The sequence below is a fragment of the Agelaius tricolor genome, unplaced genomic scaffold (assembly GCF_023055355.1).
Source record: "Agelaius tricolor isolate 1412-34295 unplaced genomic scaffold, bAgeTri1.0.p SCAF_2, whole genome shotgun sequence".
NCBI classification, from domain to species: Eukaryota; Metazoa; Chordata; class Aves; order Passeriformes; family Icteridae; genus Agelaius; species Agelaius tricolor.
Genome location: NW_027269262.1, coordinates 93,853,312 through 93,874,261, shown reverse-complemented (window position 1 = coordinate 93,874,261; position 20,950 = coordinate 93,853,312). Strand labels below are relative to the sequence as shown.

The 20,950-nt window shown below is 48.2% G+C and overlaps 1 protein-coding gene across 16 annotated transcripts in view; it reads right to left on the bottom strand.

The window, feature by feature from the left end:
* ADGRB1 (adhesion G protein-coupled receptor B1) overlaps positions 1 to 20,950 on the bottom strand; it is a 289,794-nt gene that overhangs the window by 188,304 nt on the left and 80,540 nt on the right. For all 16 annotated transcript variants that reach the window (XM_071421902.1, XM_071421903.1, XM_071421911.1 and 13 more), the window contains one exon: positions 18,577 to 19,496. In XM_071421902.1, coding sequence (XP_071278003.1) covers positions 18,577 to 19,324 — 748 coding nt within the window. In that variant the 5' untranslated portion in view covers positions 19,325 to 19,496. The remainder of the gene's footprint in view (positions 1 to 18,576; positions 19,497 to 20,950) is intronic.

Below are 20,950 nucleotides of genomic sequence, written 5' to 3'. Positions count from 1 at the left end.
AGTTGGTCGTGGTAAATGCTCCGTCCCTTCCTGCTGTCCCCAAACTTTATGGGGTAGCCCCAAAGATGAACACACAGCTTCAGACATGGCTTTAATCCTCTAACCCAGCATCCCAGACCCTTTTTATACTCCCTGCCTCCTTGTACCTGCTGGAAATCATCTGGATCTGCAGAACTCGGCTGTGCATGCATCACCCTGAGTCTCTGTGCTCTGGGGAGCTGTGCCCACAAGAACATAGAATTTCCAAAAATTTGGGTTGGAAAAGACCTTAAAGATCATCTCGTTCCACAACCCTTCTGCTTAACCAGGTTGCTCCAAGCCCTCTCCAACCTGGCCTTGGACACTTCTAAGGATGGGGCAGCCACAGCTTCTCTGGGCACCCTGTGCCAGGGCCTCCTGACCTTCACAGTGAAGAAATTCATTCTCTGGAGCACTTACAAAGATAGAAAGCCAGGTGTTAATCTCTAAATGGCCTCCAAATCCCAACTTCTTCCAAAAAACCTGATCCAGCTGGTCACAGACTGAGCGTCCAGCTGCCAAGCTCAGCTCCTTGAAGACCACTCAGGTTTGGGGCCAGGTCACTCTTACTCATTCAGAATATCTGAATGATAAAACATCCTGGAAAAACATCCCATTCCGCCCACCCCCTACACCCCCTGCTTCCAGCAGGATCCAGGCATCCAACACTGATCAGCAACAGGAGAAAAACCCTTTCCTTTAATGACCCAAGGTAGCCAAGAGCACCACACCAGGGACAGATTTGAGCCCTGCAGGGAAGAAAACATCGCTTTACCCCCTGAGAGAAGGGAGAGCTTTGTTTTCAGAGGAGCAAATGCCATCTGTTCCCATCGCCCACAGATCCGGCCACACTGCGCGGCTGCGTCACCGCTCCGCCGAGCACAAGGCATCAGAGACAGGCTCCAGCAGCAAGGAATGCTTAACCCTCCTCCATCCTGGCCAGCAGGATGCTGCCAGGACAAAACCAGGCCATGAACACCATCACACTCGAGCTGGCACAATGTAGGGCTGGCAGTGACCAAAAGGTGCCCCGAGAAGTCGCTCCAAATGTCCCTGGTGATGCCGCATCCAAACAGGGAAATCTGGAATACTCAGGAAGGAGAACTAGGGAACACAGAAGACTGCACAGCAGAGGGAAGACAGCCAGGTTTGGATCATTGCTTCTGGCCTTGGAGCATCCTGGTGTTGCCAGGAAATCCCTTTCACACACACAGGAGGAGGCCTTCAGCAGCAAAAGAGCAGGGAAGCTCCTTTGGGATGGAAACCACCTCTACCAACGAGACCTGGAGTAAACAGGGCAGATGAAAACCTGATTCCTGTGCTTCCTCCTCCAGCTGAAACCAGCTTTGTTCAGAGGGCTCCTGTATCCCTGTTTAATGATCCACTCTGCATTTACATTTAATTAGAGGAATGAAAGAGCCAATTAACAAGATCTACACTGAATGCAAACAAAAGGGATGGCTGGTGACTCAGCTGCAGGGGCAGAGCCAAGGGCTGGGGCTTTGCAGGCAGCTTAACCAGACCTCAGGTCCTTGTGCCTCCTTTCTGACAGCTCATGGGTTGCTCCATGCTTTGGGCCCCCTCATGGATCCAAATTCAAATTCATCCCTGTTTTTCTCCCTTGCAGTTAGTTTTCATCTGAATAATGACCAGAGTCACTCACTATACACTGCAATATTGCTGATGTGGGGGAGGCCAAGACCTTGCTCAGAGAAAGGAGGGGAGGCCAAAGCACCCTTCTCAGGATGATTTTGGCTCACTAGGGTCTCAGAAATTCCCCAAAGGACACAGCTCTGTGTGCACAGCTGCTGTGGGGGTTTTAACTTGAACCCCTGGAATTTATCCCGCATCACCCCTCCTGTGACAGCACAGCTGCCTGTGGGTCCTCACAGCCAATCAGACCAAGTAAGTGATTAAACAAAGCTTAATTTTTTGTTTTTTTAAGCTACATCAGCTCCCCATCCAATGTGGCAGGTGGTGGCTGCTGAGGAGGGAAGGAGAGGCTTGGTGCACTGGGCTGTGTGAGCTGGTCCCGGCCCTTCCTGCCGTGTGAAAATCAGGTGCAATGAGGCTGAAAATGCTGCCAGTGCTGGTCCAAACTGAGAGTGAACAGAACCAGGCGTGTCAGCACAAGCTCCACCCTTCTCACAGGGTTGGATCTCGTTAATCCCAGATGAAGAAACCTCTCTCCTGCTGTGAGCCAGAGCTCATCACTGAGCCCAGCTCCAAATTAAAACAGGCATGGAAAGGTGTGGGTAAGGAAGATTCCAGATGGAATCCTGGTAATAAGAGGTCAGGCTAGAAAGGAAGGGAGCAACAAGACAGGGAGGAACACAACCCCCAGGCAGGGCCTGAGGATGATCATGAAGAAGGGGCAGGCAGGAGAATAACCTGAAGGTTTGCTGAGGGTGATGTGAGAGCAAATCTCAGAAACCATGAAAAGGGAAACCTCCCAAAGGTTTAGACTTACTGAGAGCCTCTTTTCAATTTTAATTATTGATTTATTTGTTTGCTTTAGTGCTGTGGAAGGACATGGCCTCAGCAGTGGAGGAATACTGTGGGATGCACAGGCTTTAGCAACATTCTGCCTGCAATGCTCTTAGCCCTTAAGGATAGATCCCACAGGAAAACCTCTCTTGGAAAGGGGATGGAGGGGAGCCAGCAAGGTCAGGTTGTACCCCATTTCATCCCAAAGATAAAAATTTCACTTAGAGCCAGTGGAAAGCTGTGCTCACACTGAGATGTCACCCGTAACCACTCCTCATCATCCTCCTCCTCCATATCCAGTTTCCTGGCTAAAGATCCTGACTCCTTCCCTCTGAGGCTTATTTTGGGATAGGTCAGGGCCTGCCCTCACACCCACCACCCACCTCGTGGAGCAGCTCTTTGTTGGCTCAAAGGGGAGCTCAGGGTGACTTGCTGAGAAGTGAACGTCTCCACTGGGGCCAGCTGGAGTTACTCACTGCCTCACACGGGCCCTGAGAGCTGAGTTCCTCTGCTGCTCAGTCAGTCAGCTCAAATCAGAGCTGAGAGACAAGAGCTCGTGGCACAAAGAGATCAGCACACCATTTACTGCACTGGGTGTCCCAGATACAGTAATGAGGGTTATGATCAAACTGAGCTTGGAGAATGGCACGTCCTAGGACACATGTGCTGGCAAATGAATCCCTGTCATTAACTGATCTGCCCAAAGCTGAGCTTCCCTGCCTCTCACAGTGCTGTCAGTAAAGATTTTTGAGAGTAGTGAGCAAGAATTTTTAGTCTGGACTCACTCCTCTTAATGGTCTCTCCAGCTCTTTTGTTGAGCCACCTCCAGCTGTGCTGATGCACAAGTGAGGAGTGTGGATCCATTATCAGAGAATAACCTTGGCTTGCCCACCCTTGGCTCACATCCAGAGCAGCAGCAGATGCCCCAGCCATGACCGGAGCACAAACAAGAACAGCCCAGTGCTCTCACCTCCACAAATGGAGCATCACAGAGGTGACAGCACCTTCAGAAGATGGAATGGAGACTTTTTCCGTTAGACAAATTATTATTAAAGACCATACACTTTTGTCCCTGCTCACCCCGGTGTAAAATCAGAGCCCTTCAGGTGAGCTGAGGAGTGACCCCACCTTTGCAGTGAACTCTGGTTCTTTCTTGATTTAGATTGAAAAATTTCAGTATTAGGCAAGCAGCAAATGGAGTAATCAGTATGATGGATAGAGGCACCCTCAGGGCACAACGTATTTCATCACTGAAGCACTGAAAACCTACACTGGGCCACCAGAGATGTTTTCTCTGTGCCACCCACCTGCCTCCTTCAATGCTGGACGTTGCCTCTCTCTTTGGAGTAAATGCCAGGGTGTCATCATGTGCCAGATTATTTTTTTTCCTAAAAGAGAAGCAACTCCATGACCAGATTTTAATCATACCGACCACTGGAGTATTTATTGACTATTACAAATCTTCCTATCCAGACTTGCTAAGAGCCATCATCATAGCTCAGGGAATGCTGGTGCTCAGCACTGTGCATCTGTTTGCTAAAAGATGCCAATTGCTCTCAAGATCTGAGTCAGAATAAAGGAAGAAAAGAATGGGGGGGGGGAAATCATGTGCAAAAATGCCTTGACTTCTTCAAGGTCATGGGCAGATGAAAGATCAGAGCTTAAGCTCTCCTACAAGGTTCTGGACCAGCATCTTTAGACCCCTCCCATCACAAGACTAAGCTAAATTGAGTGCTGAGCCCATGTCACGCACTACAGATGACACACTCCCAATATAAAACTAATTTCAGCATGCTGCACCATAAGAAAACACCCACGTGGAATGAAGTTTAAACTAACATTATTTTTCTTCTTTTTTTGGCAAGAATACATAAGTGGCAAGACCAGATGTTTCATGAATTCATGCATTCTATTGGCTTGTTTGCCTTCGATAAAAACAAAAATCCAGAGCAGAAATGTGCAATCAATATTTGGGTTTTTCAGCCCAGAAGTATTGGGCAAGGTGGCTGGTCCAGGTTTTCCCTCTGTTTTATTTTTACAAAAACATCATCTAAAACAAAAACAACAAATTCAGTTTCCAGGTGCAGCCAAAGATTTTCTTCAGCCCCAAAAACTCACAGCCCTGAAGGGTCCTTGAGAATGGGATCACAGAATGGTTTGGAAGGGACCTTAAAAATCACTCAGTTTCACCTTCCACTATTCCAGGGTGCTCCAAGCCCTGTCCAACCTGGCCTTGGACTTCCAGGGATGGGGCAGCTACAGCTTCTCTGGGAATTCCATTCCAGGGCCTCACCACCCTTAAAGGAAAGAATTTCTTCCCAATATCTAATCTAAATCTACTCTCCTCCAACTGAAGGCCATTCTTCCTTGTCCTATCCTGTGCATCTCTAGATGCAGCCCACTAACCTCTGCCCATGGCAGAGCCTGAAGGGATCAATCCCTCCAAGATTCCCTTTTATTTACATCCTGCTCCACAATCCTAAGGAGCCCACAGGTTGGGGAGGCCCCACTGGCTAAATGACCCATGGCTGTCATTTCTGTCTATCTTTCTAACGTTTGTTGAAGAAACATATTAAGCTTTTTATTTCTTAGTTGCCTTCAAGAACAAACAACAGGGGAAAAAAAATGTGTTGTGCCTCAGGCAGTCTTTTTTATTACCTTATATAGAGTTCATGCAATAAAGTCCATTAATTAAAACATGAATATTTAAAACTGCTTTCAAGAATGGCAGCCTTATCTCACCAGAGGGAAGAAGAAAGAAGAGGGGGGAAAAAGAAAAGGGGGAAAAAAAAGTGGTAGAACACAAGAAAGGCAGAAAGATAGTTCATTTTGCCAGAGGAGCATTCAATTATTTAATTGCTGAATTAATGCTTTGTCCCCAGGTGACACTGGATGTTCATTTGCAGAGGGAGGATCTGGATGGAAGAAGGTGGGGAGGGAAGGAGCGGGGGTGACGGTGAATACTTGGAGCTTTAATTAAAATGTGAGGTAGACAAAGTTGTCATTTCTGTGAGTGTTGCCTTTCCAAGAGAGGACTTCCTCCGTGGAATGGTCCTCGAAAGCAGAACAGCCACAATTAATCCACGGCACTGGGGATTGGACAGGGAGAGGCAGCTCAGCATCACAGCACCCGCCCTGGAGGGGCCCTGCTCCTCAAAAACACACCTGAGGGTCTTGGTGTAATGGGAAACAGCCCCAGGGTGGAAAATGGAGACAGGAATGGGAAATGTGGGAGCCAGGAGTGTATTTCACCCCCTGCACTGGGCTTGTGCACAGGTACCACACCTGAACTGGGATGTGAGGAAGGAAGGAGTTGAGGAGCAGCCCAGAGTCTCCAAAACCACAACTCTCCAGTGAAAGCCCCAAAAACCAGTGTGGATGCTGCAGGGGAAGGTGCTGCATGACAAACCTCACATCAGGGAGTGGGGAGAGCTTTGAGGAAGAGCTGGGGGTCCCTAGGAGGGTTCAAACCACCAGTCAAGCACAAACTGGACTTAAAGCAGATCCAGAGCATTGAATGGAGGAAGAGAAGTCTGTGCTGTAGAGGATGGGGCAGAGGGATGCATGTCCCACTTGTTTTTGGGATTTGGGGACAGCTTTGGCTGATGCAACCTCAAAGCAAATCCTTCTTTGTCCCCTCAGAACCCCAAACCATGCAGGCTGTCCTTTCCCACCGAGCTCTCAAGGAACCCTGGGGAACCCCTCAGTGTGATTTGGCTCTGGGGGGAATAACAAACTCTACTTTTCCCACCAGCACAAACAAAGCCATCTCCTCCTGAAATGCACCAGGAGGCACAGAGAGGCCTCATGGCACATTTTGGGAGAGGCAGGGAAAGGTTGAAGGATGAGTCAGGCGCTTGTTCCTGCAGTGAGTTTGCACACTGCAGGTCTCCATGGATGCTCTCCATCCATGAGTCTCAGCACTGGGATTTGTTCATGGCTGGGTTGGAAGAGACCTTAAAAATAATTGGAAGAGACCTTAAAAATAATTTAGTCCCGACCCCCTGACATATTGTATTTGTTGGATGTATTTATTTTGGACTAGGGTAAATTTAGAAGAGAATTTTAAAAGGCTTTTTTAGAAAAGTGAATTTAATTGTTTGGTTTTTTAAATTGGCTTGGGAAAAATATTTATTTTTGGAGAAAAGTGGAAAAATAATTATTAAATAATAAAACAAACAATATTAAACAATAAAAATTTTTGTTGTTTTAAAAGAGGTGATAAGCTTAGAAAAGTTTTTTTGTAGTTGGTTTATTTAGTTTTTTATTAGTCTTTTTGGTGTTGGAAATGTGGTTTAGGCTTGGCTTGATGGGTTACAGGTGTGAGTTGTTGGTGCTTTTTTGGGTGTTTTGTTTAGAGTAGGTTTCAATAGGTGGAAAGAAAAGCAAAAAAACCCCAAACTATAGTTTAGGGAACTTTTTTGTTTGAGTTAGCTGAAATTATTTAAAAATAAAGGAGAGTTTTGTTTTGTTGTTTGTTGATTTCTAGATAATAACAGTCTAGGTGTAGGAATGTGGAGGAGGGAGTGTATTGTTTGAAAATAACTTGTGTGGTTTTTTTCTTTCTAGTTTTGGAATAAGTTTTAAAGGTGTAGAACATTATTTAGTATAAATAGAATAGATGATTGGGGATAAAAGTACTATATAGTTGATTTAGAACATTTTATCCCTTATCTTTATATTGATTTTAAGGGGAAGGGACACCTTCCCCTATCCCAGGTTGATCCAAGTCCTGTCCAACCTGATCTTGAACTCTTCTAGGGCTGGGGCAGCCACAACTTCTCTGGAAAATTTGAGCCTGGGCTTCAGCACCCTCACAGGGAAGAATTCCTTCCTAATATCCAATCTAAACCTGCCCTGCTTAAACTTAGAACCATTCCTCCTTGTCCTGTCACTAGATGTTCTTGCAAAATGTCCCTCTCCAGGTCTCTTGTAGCCACTTCAGGCACTGTGAGGGGCTCTAAGCTCTCCCTGGAGCCTTCTCTTCTCCAGACTGGGCATTCCCAGCTCTCCAGCCTCGCTCCACATTCCCTTGTGTGCACATCTACCCTCCAGACCCAGCTGTGCACCTCTCTGGACATGCACCAATGGAGATGTGCCCCAGGGCAGCTCTGTGCTTCATCCATTCCTTCCTCCACCACCTTTTCATTTACTTTATTTTCCTTCTCTGGTATTAAAAGCATTTCTTTGAGTGCCCAGTGCCTGCCCTGGCTCACTGAGAGGAATTCTGAGAGAGAAGATGCAAGACAAACTCTCCTCCACAAACCTTTGAAGCTTCCAGACCTATTTCTGGCATTTCTCCAAAGCCTTCTGCTCATCCAACCCCTCTCCAGAGGGCAGGACCCACTCCTGCTGGGTGACACAGCTCACCCAGCACAAATTGGAAACCCCAGATCTCCTCTCGTTCTGCTACTGGGATTTTTTTGTTTACTTTGTCATAGATCCCTTCGCCTCCTGCACCCAGCACAGGATCATCCCCACTCCCAAGGAGTGGAAGTGAAACCCCAAAGCCACAACAAGCATGTGGGGCCATGAGGAAGAGGTCCCAGGACACCTCATAAAATTCTGTCCCAGGTTTTCTTTCCAGGTAGAACCCCAAGGAAAGGACATTTCTGGGTTTATTTGTCTGATTTATACTCCTTCAACCACTATTTGAGGTCAGTCTCACCCCAAGGATGCTCAGTCTATGAATTTTCTGGTGAGTGTAAGCTCAGCCTGAGTGATCCCACTCACCAAAAAAAAAAAAAAAAATAGCTAATACAGCAGTTAACTGGTTTATCTGACCCACCATCCCATCCAGGCCAGAAATGCTCCAGATATCTTATGTTATGTCCAGAAAAAGCCCCAGGAGGGTGCTGGTAGCAGGACAATCCCAAAAGCATTGCTGGAAATTGAGGGTCATGAGGGATTTGGATATGAGAGGAGTTGAGATTATCACAGGAGACTTCACATGGTAGGAAATTTCATCCTTCCCAGTAATCACAGAGCTCTGCTTTTCAGAAGGGACAGTAGAGTGCCAAGCTGGTGGCCAATTCAGCAGGCTCAGGAGTGGGGATGGCTGATCATGGTGTTTAAAGGTTTGGAAAAGCTTCAACTTTTCTCTTCCTCTGCCCTGAAGCAAAAAAAAGCCAGCAGATAGTGCCCAGACCAAACCCACACCGAACACTCCACCAGCTCCAGTGAGAGCAGGCTCAAACATGACACTGCCGAGCTGGGACAGGACACCAGGGCTGGTGGAGGGAAGGGATGGCACACAGGGGGACACTGCAGGTAAATCTGCTGAGCCAGGAAAGCCATCCCTGCCTGGCAGTGGGTGGGATCCATCATGGCTCTCTCACAAGCTCTGTTTTCTCCTTGATGACACCTCAGCTGAGTTGGGTCCATGGAAGCAGCTGGCTGAACTCCCCAAAGAGGCTTCCTGAGCTCCTCCATGGCCCAAAGGCACAGAAGCACCACAAGCAATCTCCTTAATGACTTCCCTATGGTTACCTGGGGACTCTCCTGGTCCCTGCATCTTTTCTTCTTCATCAAGTGCCCCCCCAGCAACCCAGCCATCCTCCTGAGCAGCTCCTTTGCTGCCTTCTGTCGGCCTTTGTTGGGAAGGATGAAAGTTTGACAAGAAAGTCTCACAGATAGGTATGCTTAGCAGAAAGATTTTTGAATGTAGAATCTGAAGAAGGAATAGAGATGGAAGCAAGTTTTGACATGGAAGAAAAGAATTGCTGAGCCAGTCTTACTGGATAACCAAGGAGGCAAAGGGTCTGTTAGATAGAAGGGGATGTTATGAATTAGAGCAAAGGATGAACCCACCTCAAACAAGATGTTTTTACCAAGCAGAAAGACAGCACAGGCAAACAAGTCAGCAAATGTTGCAGGTAGAAAAAAGGTCTCAGAATTTTCCACTGCAAGAAAACTGAAAAACAACTTCTACCTTAAACTGTAATGTACTAACTTTTAGTGATTGGAGAATAGTAACATGAATATGGTAATTAGAGTAGTTATGATAGGCTATAGATAAAAGTTAAGGTATAGATTGGTTCTACTGTATTAAGATGCTCAACAAAGAAAAGTCTATAATGCATTGTAACCAAAACTAAGGGTGTCCAGGCCTGCCTGCAGCTGGAGCTGACAGGTGTAGGCACAGGCTCTTTCATCCACGACCCTGGACTGCTGTAACATCTTGGATGGAATAAACTGCATATTGAAGAGCTGCCTGGAGTCCTGAATCCCTCATTTCGGCTCTTACAGGCTCTTAGAAACATTGCTGATATCAAGCCATGGCATCACTCCTTGATCTTGGCTGACCCTAAAGAGGAAGCTCAGAGGGCTGGAGCACCTCTCCTATGAAAACAGGCTGGGAGAGTTGGGCTTTTCCAGCCTAGAGCTCCAGAGAGAGCTGGCACGGGTTGCCCAGAGAACTGGTGGATGCCCCATCCCCTGGGAGTGTCCAGGGTCAGGTTGGATGGAACTCTGAGGAATCTGGTCTAGTGGAAGGTGTCCCTGCCTTTGGCAGGGGGTTGAAATGTTATGATGATGTTTAAGGTCCCTTCCAAACCAAAACATGCTATGATTATATGAATTCCTGCCAAGCAGGACATTAAAATGAAAAACAAACAACTAAACCCAGCAAACTAAACAAAGGAGAAAGAAAGGGCATGAAAAGGAGAGGATTTTGTGGACAGAAATTGTCATCAGTCAATTTACTGATAATTCTTGAGCTAGTCCCTGCTAACAGGGAAGAAGACAAGTGTCGAATGAACCCAGATGTGACCAGCAGTCCTTGCACATCTTCCTGAGTGTTCTTCTCCTGGGAATGGCCAGTAGCATCTTTCTAAGCACATCCAAAACTGGAATTCTGGTGCAAAAACGTCTCTAATCCAGGTCTGTAGAGATTATTTAGTCCCAATCCCAGGTTAATGGGCATCAAGAGCAAGCTGGTACCACCCAGCACTACTTCCACCAAGCACAACTGCCCAGAATATTGGTGGATGCCCCATCCCTGGAAGTGTTCAAAGCCAGGTTGGATGGGGCTTGGAGCAACCTGGGATAGTGGAAAGTCCCTGGCCATGGCAGAGGGTTGGAAGATGTGTTGAAAGTCTTCTCCAACCCAACCCACTCTGTCATTCTGTGATCTTCATGGACTGGAACTGTTCATGGAGACTGGAGTGGCATCTCCCATCAACAGGAAGATCTTGCCTGTGGATATGTTCATATGCACATCACCCCTGACTTTTAGCCTGGTTGGCCAAAGACTTTTGTGGTTGCCTCACAGGGCACTAACTTTAAAGCCCTGAAGGTCAGAGCACACCTGAGCTGCTTCCTTGCCCACCTGAGCTCTGGGCTGGGCACTTATGGAGGTCTAATGGCCAACCTGAACCTGTCCTCATCATCCCCACAAGCACATGCCCTGAAGTGCCTTTCTTCCAAACCTCTACTTCTCATCAGAGCTGGTAGGAATGGGACTGTGGTGACAGTCTTGATCACAACTTTAGTAAAGTTTGGGAAGGAGATACCAAAGCTAACCCTCAATTTCATCCAGCAGGCACTTGGGATACGGAGATGCATAGGAAGTGCAGACATGATTGAATAAAGCCTTCCATGTGGATGGGTTTAGTCTAGGAGAGCACATTAAACAGGGAAATGTGATGGAATCACCACTCCCCTTGTCCTATCCCAGCCTCCAGGAGCTCCTGAAACAGAATCTCTGTGTAGATCCTTCTCTGATCAGTCTTGGGGTCTCAGCAAAAGCTGAGGGGCCAAACCCCTGCATCTTGGTCCTTCAGACTTCAGATTCAGGATATGAACCAGAAAAAGAGAGACAGCACCCCTAGTCCCAGCTGTTTCTCCTGTTTTCAGTGCCATACACTGAATTTCATCATTTTTCGGGGTTTGGGCACCTTCAACTCAATTACACCCAAACTCCTCACCCAAACTAATGAGCAGGGAAGTGCCAGCTTCCAAATGCCAAAATCCTAACTGGCAGAGACCAGGGCATCCTCCTTTACAACCAAGTAAGGTGGAAAAAGGCAAAAAAGTCAGGGACTTGCACCAGTTCCTGCTCCAAGGCACAGGGAAGGCTCAGACTCCTCAAAGCGCCCTGGAAACAGCGGGGCAAAGTTGCCACGGCAGCCCAATTTCTTCAGGAAGCTGGAGCTGCAGCTTTCACAGCCTCCAGGTCCCTTCTTTACAGCTCCTAAACACCGTGCAGCTCCCTAGCCAGTAACTGTTTGTTTAATGACATGGACCACTCAAGACTTATTGAGAGCATTCAGCTTAATGAGGTGTGTGGCAATTATCGCTCTATTGAAACTCGAGCCAGGGAACACAAAGAAATATATTTAAACTCAACAGATCTGCAATTCTGATGTGCTAAAGGACGTCCTTTCCCAGCCTGGCTGTCTCACCGTGCTGAAGGATAAAATATGGGATTTCAGTATCAGATTGTTGTCTGCAAGGAGGGACTGTGCCAAAAGGGAATTCAGCGGCTGGAGGTGACATTGGCAGAGCCACCCCGGAGACACAGAGCTGCTGAGTCCTCCCCAGGATGCTTGCTGAGAATCCCAAACCAGGTTTCTAACCTAATTATCCCAAGCTTTGCTCCAATACCGTCTTGGGGAATGTGGGACTTGTAGGAGATAAAATCAACACCTGTAGATGTTGTCAAAATGTCACTGATTGTAAGAATGGGAAGATGTGGGAAAAGAGATGAGTTGCAGACGTGTTGGTGATGTTCTGGAAGTGTCACCGAACCTGCAGGAGGAACAGAAACTCTCCAACAACATTTTTAGTGCTGGAGAATCAAGGCATTGCTTTATTCTGGCCAGGATGTGCAACAGAAATAATTTCATCCACACATTGCCCGGGTTGTGCAGAGAAAATCATTCCGTCACAAAATGATCTTTACTAGAGTTTTTTTGTGTATTTTATACAGTCAAAACCCAGGGAAATTCATTAGTTCAATATTCATTGGTCCCTAGTAGGGCAGTTCTTACTATTTGGGTTCTAGGGAGTTCAGGCACAAAACAGGTGAATCAAACATCTAAAAATCTCCACAGATCCAGTTCCTCCCATAAAAAAAAAAAAAAAAAAAAAAAAAAAAAAAAAAAAAAATCAAATTTTCAGCCTGCTCCCATTACCTAAATACATCAGATAATCAAGGTGGGCGGTAAAAAGGGCCAAATATTTAGGCTAAGTGGTGAAAATGGACAGGAATGCCTCTGTACACTCTCCCTTTGAGGTGTCAGCACCATCATCCTCATTTTCTGCAGTCATAGATGGAAAACTACTCTGGAGACGTGATGATTTTGACTCTGGTGTCACTGTTTCCCTGCACCTTAATTTCACCTTGTACTGCCAAACAAAACATTTTGCAGTGACTGCTATAGAACCTGAATACGAGAGGATGTAAAAAAAAATTGAAAATAAAAAAAAAAAAAAGAAGAAAGAGAGAAAAAAGGGAAACTGAAAAGCTGAGCCTTTCACCAGGCTGCCACTCATTAAATTACCCGTAAAAGTCCCCGTTGCAATAATGGGAGTAGTTGCCTGTGAAACTCCCTCGGCAACTGGATGTAAATTCCACCTTTACTCTCCCTGCGACAGCGACGGGCGCATTGAGCCGGTAATTGCTGATGTTTCTGCATTGTGATCATGTCCACAAGCTGTTGGGTTCACAATGGAACTGATCGCTTTTCTCTGCTCGTTTTTCTCCACCCCGTCTCTGTTGGGGATGGATCTGCAGGGATGGGCTTAATGCTGAGAGCAGCCGGGACACGGAATTTCTGCCCCATCACTTCACAGCGGTGCTTCACTCACGCTTCATTCTCCCTGGGATCCCGTGAAGCACCAGGCGAGGTGTGGGCTGGACATTAGGAAGGGTTTGTTTGCTGAGAGAGTGGTGAAAAATCAGAACAGGCTCCTTAGAGAGGTGGTTGGTGTCCCATCCCTGCCAGTGCTTAAGAATTATTTGGACAATGGCTTTAATTAAACTTTTGGTCCGGCAGTGGGACTAGATAATCATTGCAGGTCCTTTCCAACTGAAAACTATTATTGTATTGTATTGTATTGTATTGTATTCTATTCTATTCTATTCCATTCTATTCCGTTCCATTCCATTCCATTCTATTCTATTCTATTCTATTCTATTCTATTCTATTCTATTCTATCCTGTTCTGTTCTGTTCTATTCTATTCTATTCCATCCCATTCCATCCCATCCCATCCCATGTGTAAGGTCTTTGATGATCCCAGAGGAGAGCAGTGGGGCAAGCAGGGCTTGTACAGGTCACAGAGATCTCCGTGTTTAAATTGAGCCAGAATCCCCCTTTCCAGCCCCCAGGGAGGAGTTCTCCACATTTGCCTCATCCATAAAACATCCTGACCACAGCCAAGAGGGACATTCCCAGCGGGAGCTGCCCATATGGGTGCAGTGGGGATTCCCTGCGGGTGACAAGGTGACCTCTTTGCCACCTTTCAGGCTCTAACCAACCTCCTCCTGCAGGAGCTGGGAAGGAGTATCAGGTCTTGCTGTCAGCTGCTGAGATTTGGAGTTAAGCTGGGGGGACATCAGGTAAAATCCCCAATGATTTCAGCAGTTTACACAGGAAAATTTTACACACGAGGAGAAATCAGCGCTTCCTTGCCCCGTGTTTTGCTGTCCATCTCTCACCACATCCAACCTCTGCTCTCAGGGTTGTCCAGGGACAGACACAGGTGCAGAAGTGAGGAGCTGGAATGCAGCACACCTTCCTGAGAGGCACTCACCCAAATCCCTTTGCCATCTGGTTGGCAAATCCAGCACTGAGGCAAAACCAAAGCCAAACACCTTTGTCTGCAAGCTCAGCTGCTCCAGCCAGGGGGATTCTTGCTGGAGGAACAGAGCATGTGTCATAAGGGGCTGAAGATGTCAAGGAGAGGTTTGAGATCTGCCCCATGGCAATTACTCACAGCTCTTCATCAGTCTCTGGAGCTTTCATGGCCACTAAAGCTCATCTCAAATATAGGAAATGACTTATTGAGCTATTCCTGCTCTGGGTGAGGTTGGAGATTTGAGGGGAGGGGAGCTGTGCCACACAAGATGATTCCTGCAGCAGGGAGGGTGGGAATTGATTCATTTCTGTGTTTCTGGCTCCTCTTCCACATCATGGACCCCACTCAGGAGCCACTCAGCCCCAAATCCAGGCAAAAACTCAGCCCTGCTGAGGAGACCAAAGCATGTTTTGACCAAAAAACACACCAAGCATGAAGCAAAACTTCCCAACAAGAGATGTTTGGAGAGTGTGTCCTGCAGTGAGAGATTTATTGAGTTCAGCCTACTTAATGCAGCAGAGGTTGAGAAGGAACTTGTTGATGGGCCTCTCCAAACAGAGATCAGACACTCTGGGACACCTTAATCAATGTGGCAGAGGTGGAAAAGCACCTAAAAGTGGAAGATGAAACACCACTAACAAAACAGAAGTGATGAGCACGTGTGAGGAAGGGGGATTTGATTTTGTTCAGAGCAATGGGGACAGCCAAATAATGGAAAAATTTAGCAATTTTAGGAAAGGCAGGAAAATCCCCAGCACTTCAGTCTAGCATTACTGTGTCCCAGTTACCCACTCATTGCAAAAACCCCTCCAGCCCTGGAGCCACCTGATTTAACAAGAAGCAAATAATATATTTTGAGGGGCACTTTTAGCCTTGTTTTGCAGTCAGCATCCTGGATCCCTCCAAGGTGGGGACATGAAGAGCAGAAGGACCAGAGAATGATGTTTATCTTCTTGGGCCACCAAAATGTGACAGCACTGAAATGGTCTTCCAGGAACAGCTCACATGGAGACAAGACTAATTAGACATTCATTAAGTGCCTAACTCAGCACAGCACTTAAGCACACATTTAACCTTCTCTCATTACAGGGTCACATCAACATCCCTGTTAAAGTTCCAGCTCCAATTACAGAATGCAGCTCACATTTGGGAGGGCCACCAGCACTTTCAGACTGTGAAGAACCAATGCACATTTCAGGAGGTTTTCCCTTCTTCACTCTCCTGTCCTTGCCCCCCAAACCTAGTCCAAGAATGCCAATTTGTATCCCAAAAAAGTCAGTTTATATCTAAACATCAGAACCTACAAGCAAACTTCTGTTTTCTTCCCACATTTCTTGAATTAGCCAAGGGAGATCTGATAAAATGGTTTCCATGTTGAATTGTCTTCTCCTGGAAAACATTTCCAGCTCAAGCTGCCCAAGATTTCAAAGCATGTCCTGCTGATCACCAGGACAAGCTCCAGGTGCAGCAAGACCAAAATATCTGCGGGATAACCTGAGGGATTCTTCTGCAACCCACCCCTGCCTGCTGTGCCCTCTGCAATGTCTGTGTGGGACAGTGAGTGCAAAGAGAGTCTCACCAAACCTGGGAAGGAAACGTGGGGCAGTTTCTCCTTCCTCCAGACACTGAAGAACAGATGCTCTACATAAGACAGGGGGACTTTGGCAGAGTTTCTGTGTGAAGTTCCCCAGTGAATGATCATAAATTTCCCTGTGCCCCTGAGCTGGGTGTAAAATCACTGGCCATGAGTGAAAAAAAAGCTGTTAGTTATGTTTTCTTGAGAGTCCCTTTGGTTCTGGAGCAATTGAATCCTCTTGGAGTGAAGCTTTTCAGAGGTATCTCACCCACAGGCCATGAGCCAAAGCACAGCTGTGTCCACTGCAACATCTCATTGTAGATTTGCACCCATCCATTTGCTTTGGAAATACCCAAGGAATAAAAAGGCACATTAGGGAAAGTCAGGTTTCATGTTTCAGGATGGTATCTGGCAGTTCATAGGATGGTTTGAGTTGGAAGGGACCACAAAGATCATCTCATTCCAATCCCCTGCCATGGGCAGGGAACCTTCCACATTCCTTCTTGTGCCTTTAAAGTCATCAGAGTAGATTAGTACAACTCACACAACTCCACTTGTTCCAGGATGAAAGTGTTAAGACAAGCCCAGAAACAACGAATGACTCAGAAAGCAGCAGGGAGGGAAAAATAGCAATGATAATAATAAAAAAAAAAAAAAGAAGAAAAGAAAAAAAAAAGCTTGTTGGGAAAAAAACCCGCTACAGATACAATTGGAACAGCAATGATTGCAATAACCAGCATCAGCACTTGGAAATCAGGAACCCTATCAAAATATTCCACCCACAAGATGCTGTTAAGGGATTGCTGACTCCCTGTCCAAATTGGATCTCGCCTCCATCTTCCTGATCAAGCCTTTGCATAAATCAAAACAGACACAGTGACAGACAGAGCAGCACATGGAGAGCCTGGGCACCCTGCAAGCATCGTTTCTGTGTGGATGGCATCCCACCAGCCAAGATGATAATTCCCTGTCTCCAGTATGGAGCAGATGTGAGCAGCCAGCAGAAAAATTATCTGCACTCTACAAATATTTGACACCCAAAAAGGATTTTGATTCAGCCACCCTCGAGCCTCTTTCATATTTACTTTGTGGGAACATTCAGGCACTCGAGCTGGACTAGGAGAGATCCCTACAAAAGCCAATATTAAGCTTGAATGCTTCAGGATTTGCTGAAAATCTTATTTCAAATTTCACCTTTGGTTGCAGTGAGAAAGGTCACACTGCTTGGATGGAAGGCATAAATCACCCAATCAGCAAATTCCAGGCATGACACATGACTGAACTCCGAGAGGCTCCTCAGAGCTGTTCACACAGGAGAAAAGGGCATTGCAAGAAAAAAAAATAAACCCAACCCAAATCTGGAGAGCCTTGTGCTTGTGGCCAGGGAGGGAGGCACGACTGAAGAACTAATTTGCAGGATTTATGGCTCGGCTGTGCCTTCATGTATTGATTCACAGACCAGTGAGAAACAAAATCTCCCCCAAAATACACTCAGGAAAGCACGAGTACCTGATCATACCCTGATCTCTCAGCTAAGGCCAGGCTGCAGTCTGCAGGAAAATCACTCTGCACAGCCCAAATCTGTGCCTGGTCACCTCCTGCCTACTGCAGAAGCAAATCTGGCCTCTTCCCCTCAACCCTGAGAAATCCCACCCTCAACAAGGGTGGAAAAGCCAGGAAGGATCCCCAAATTCCTGACCCAGACAGATGCCAACTTTCTGCTGGTGGCAGAGGACATTTCAGTCCGGCACCTGAAGAAGATGAGACCTTGTGGGTAGGCTCAGGTGGGGGTCTGAGACTCACTGAACTGGAGGCTCCATTCCCTGACACCTGTGCTGCTGTTCAACATCACGCCTCTGCTTTACATAACCTGCATTCTGGGGTGGGAGCTGAGAATAAACACCCTGGAGCAGACCTGACACAGGCAGTAAGAAAAAGGCTCCACTTTCAGACCCCCTTCAAGTCCCTTCTGCTTGGCAAGACCGTGTCAGGTCTCTGGAAGGAGCATTTCTCTCCCCAGAACTTGATCAGACTTCAGGATCATCCCACCTGGACTCACAGCCCTTTTTCGCATGGCTCTCCCACCTCCCCAGTCCCTTTCCAGCCCACACCATGCTCCAGACCACAATCAAAACCCAGTGAAATATCTGAGGAATGAGCCCAGGTAACCCCTTGCAAGCAGCATGGTGAATTCTCTTTCTTAAAGCCTCCAGAAGGAAAACAAAGCTGAGAACAAAACGAGAGTGCTTTCTGTTGCCATTCCCTCTCGAACCAGACCCAAGAATTAAGTTTTCCCTAGGAATTAAAAGTGGTTGATAGGGCTGCCTGCCTCGGGAGGTAGCTTGGATCCTGTTTTTTCTAGGACATCTGTAATTACTTTGGAAAACTGCTCACCCTCAGGTAAGCATCTCCCTCTCAGGAGCTCAGAGGCTGCAGGAGTAAAACAAGCAATGAACAAGCCCTGAGAACGAATTGCAAAAACCTGGGGAATATTTAGGGGCAGCTGATTTGCAATTCCAGTCGCAGGCTCATAAAGAGCCCCGTGGGTTACCTGACCTGCCTGTCGATTGGGAAATGAGGTTTTTCATGCCAGGCATCCACAGATACGGACACAGAGGTGACGGGGACAGTGTGAGAGCAGAGCCCAAGCAGCCCTCCCTCCCCAAAACCCCCCGACCACCCTCCACTCACCCAGGAACTCCGCTCCGTTGGTGTCCTTGGGGCTGCCCACGCAGTTCTCCAGGTAAATCCCATCCTTGTAGCAATCCTCCTTCTTCCTGGTGAAGCCCAGGATCTCGCTGGCCTGATCCAGGACCTCCCCTCCCGAGCAGGAGCACGGGGTCTGCATGATGCCGCACGGGTGGGAGCTGCTGCTGATGGCCAGGCAGGTGTCCAGCCACTTGCAGAGCATCTGGCAGGCGGCTTTGCTGGGGTTCCTGTTGCCCACCACCAGATACTCCACGGAGAAGTCCCTCTCCTGAGCCTTGGTGGGCTTCCACCTCATGGGCCAGGTGTCCACGCCTGGCGGGGCCGTCTGCTTCATCTGCAGGAATTGTTTGTTGGACTGGAGGAAGGCAAAGCGGGTGGAGCCATCACAGAGCTTCAGGACATCATCAAAGCTCTCCATGCCCAGGTAGGTGCGGGTGGACTCCAGGAAGGAGTCGAACTGGTAGGTGCGGATGTGCTGGTGGTCACATATGCCGGAGGGCTTGAGGATCTTCATGTACAAAGTGTACCTGCGAGGGTCGGGGTTCTGGATAATCCAAGAGCACAGGGAGGAGTTCAACGGGAAGACGGCGAAGGAGGAGAAATACCCAAAGAATTTCCCTTGGACCAAAGTGGTGCAGGGAGTTTGTGCCAGGTCCAGAGCGACCACGGTCCACACAAAGTAGAGTGGAGATACCAAAAGCAGGTTCAGGGCGGATCCAATGCTCCTCATCCTAGGTCTCGGGTCCTCTGGAACTCAAAGTAAATGTCAAGCAGGTGCCAGATCCTGGACATAACAGGGACCAGCTTAGAGGAAAAGCAGAGTTTAAGAGGCTCTGGATCCGAAATCAAGCCGATCCTCCCATGTCTGGATTTGAGCTCCCTCCTGTGGCCATAAACAACACCTGGAAAAAAACAGGGAAGGGAAGGAGGAGGGGAGAGAAAGAGAAGAGATTTGGGATTTGGTCGTTTTGGCGGTACTTTGTTGTTGTTGTTTTTATTAACCCTTCACACGGCTGAGAATCCACACAGCAGCCCCAGCACCGGCACGAGGGGAAGATGCAGCCCCACGTCCCCAGGCTTGGTTGGGGGTGTCCCCATCCCCAGGCTTGGTTTGGGGGTGTCCCCATCCCCAGGTTTGGTTGGGGGTGTCCCCATCCCCAGGCTTGGTTGGGGCTGTCCCCATCCCCAGGCTTGGTTGGAGCTGTCCCCATCCCCAGGTTTGGTTGGGGGTATCCCAAACCCCAGGTTTGGTTTGGAGTGTCCCCATCCCCAGGCTTGGTTGGGGCTGTCCCCATCCCCAGGCTTGGTTGGGGCTGTCCCCATCCCCGGGCTTGGTTGGGGGTGTCTCCATCCCCAGGTTTGGTTTGGGGGTGTCCCCATCCCCAGGTTTGGTTGGGGGTGTCCCCATCCCCAGGCTTGGTTTGGGGGTGTCCCCATCCCCGGGCTTGGTTGGGGGCTGTCCCCATCCCCAGGTTTGGTTGGGGGTGTCCCCATCCCCAGGTTTGGTTGGAGCTGTCCCCATCCCCAGGTTTGGTTGGGGGTATCCCCATCCCCGGGCTTGGTTGGGGCTGTCCCCATCCCCAGGTTTGGTTTGGGGTGTCCCAAACCCCAGGAGGGACTGAACTGTGACTGACCCAGGGGTGAGCACAGCTGTGATTCTGCTTTCCTTCCCAGTGCCCCCTGCCCATGCAGATCCCTCTGCTGAGCCCAGCAGAGCCTTGACTCTGAATCCGAACCATCTCCCCAAGGAAAACAGCGTTGGTATCTGGGTTAGGGAGGCTCCAGCTCTCCCCATCCCCGGGGAGCTGGTTCAACACAGATTTCAGGCTGCACCTGGGGAGGGTGGGCTGGAGGTCAGCATGGCCAGCTGGGCTCTGCCTCCTCCCTTCCTTCTACCACCACTTGCTTTTTAGCCTCTTAATGCCCCTCCTTTTCTCTCTCCCTTCCACCAAAACTGCGCAGAGAAGGGAGTTGTTGCTCAGGAACCCAGCTCTGGTGGAACCCTGAGGCCAGACAAGATAATAGATGGATCTGTACACCCAGTACAGGAGCAAAAAAAGGACAATAGAGACAGATTTTATCTCTTCCCACATCAGGCACCCACCTCTGCTTTCACCCCTGGGTGCAGGACACCCCAAAGCCTGTGGTGCCAGGCTTAGAGCATCTGCTGAGTGAGAGCCCTCTGTGCCAGTGCCAGCACCTCCTTCAGCCCCCTAAACCCTTCAACCAAAGTAGAATCCACGCTGCAATGCCCTAAGGATGCATTCCCTGCAGCCTCCTGTGGCACAGACTCCTCCTTCAGCCCAGCTGCCCAGAGCCCTGCTCCCCCCATGCCAAAGAGGCACTCGAGTACATC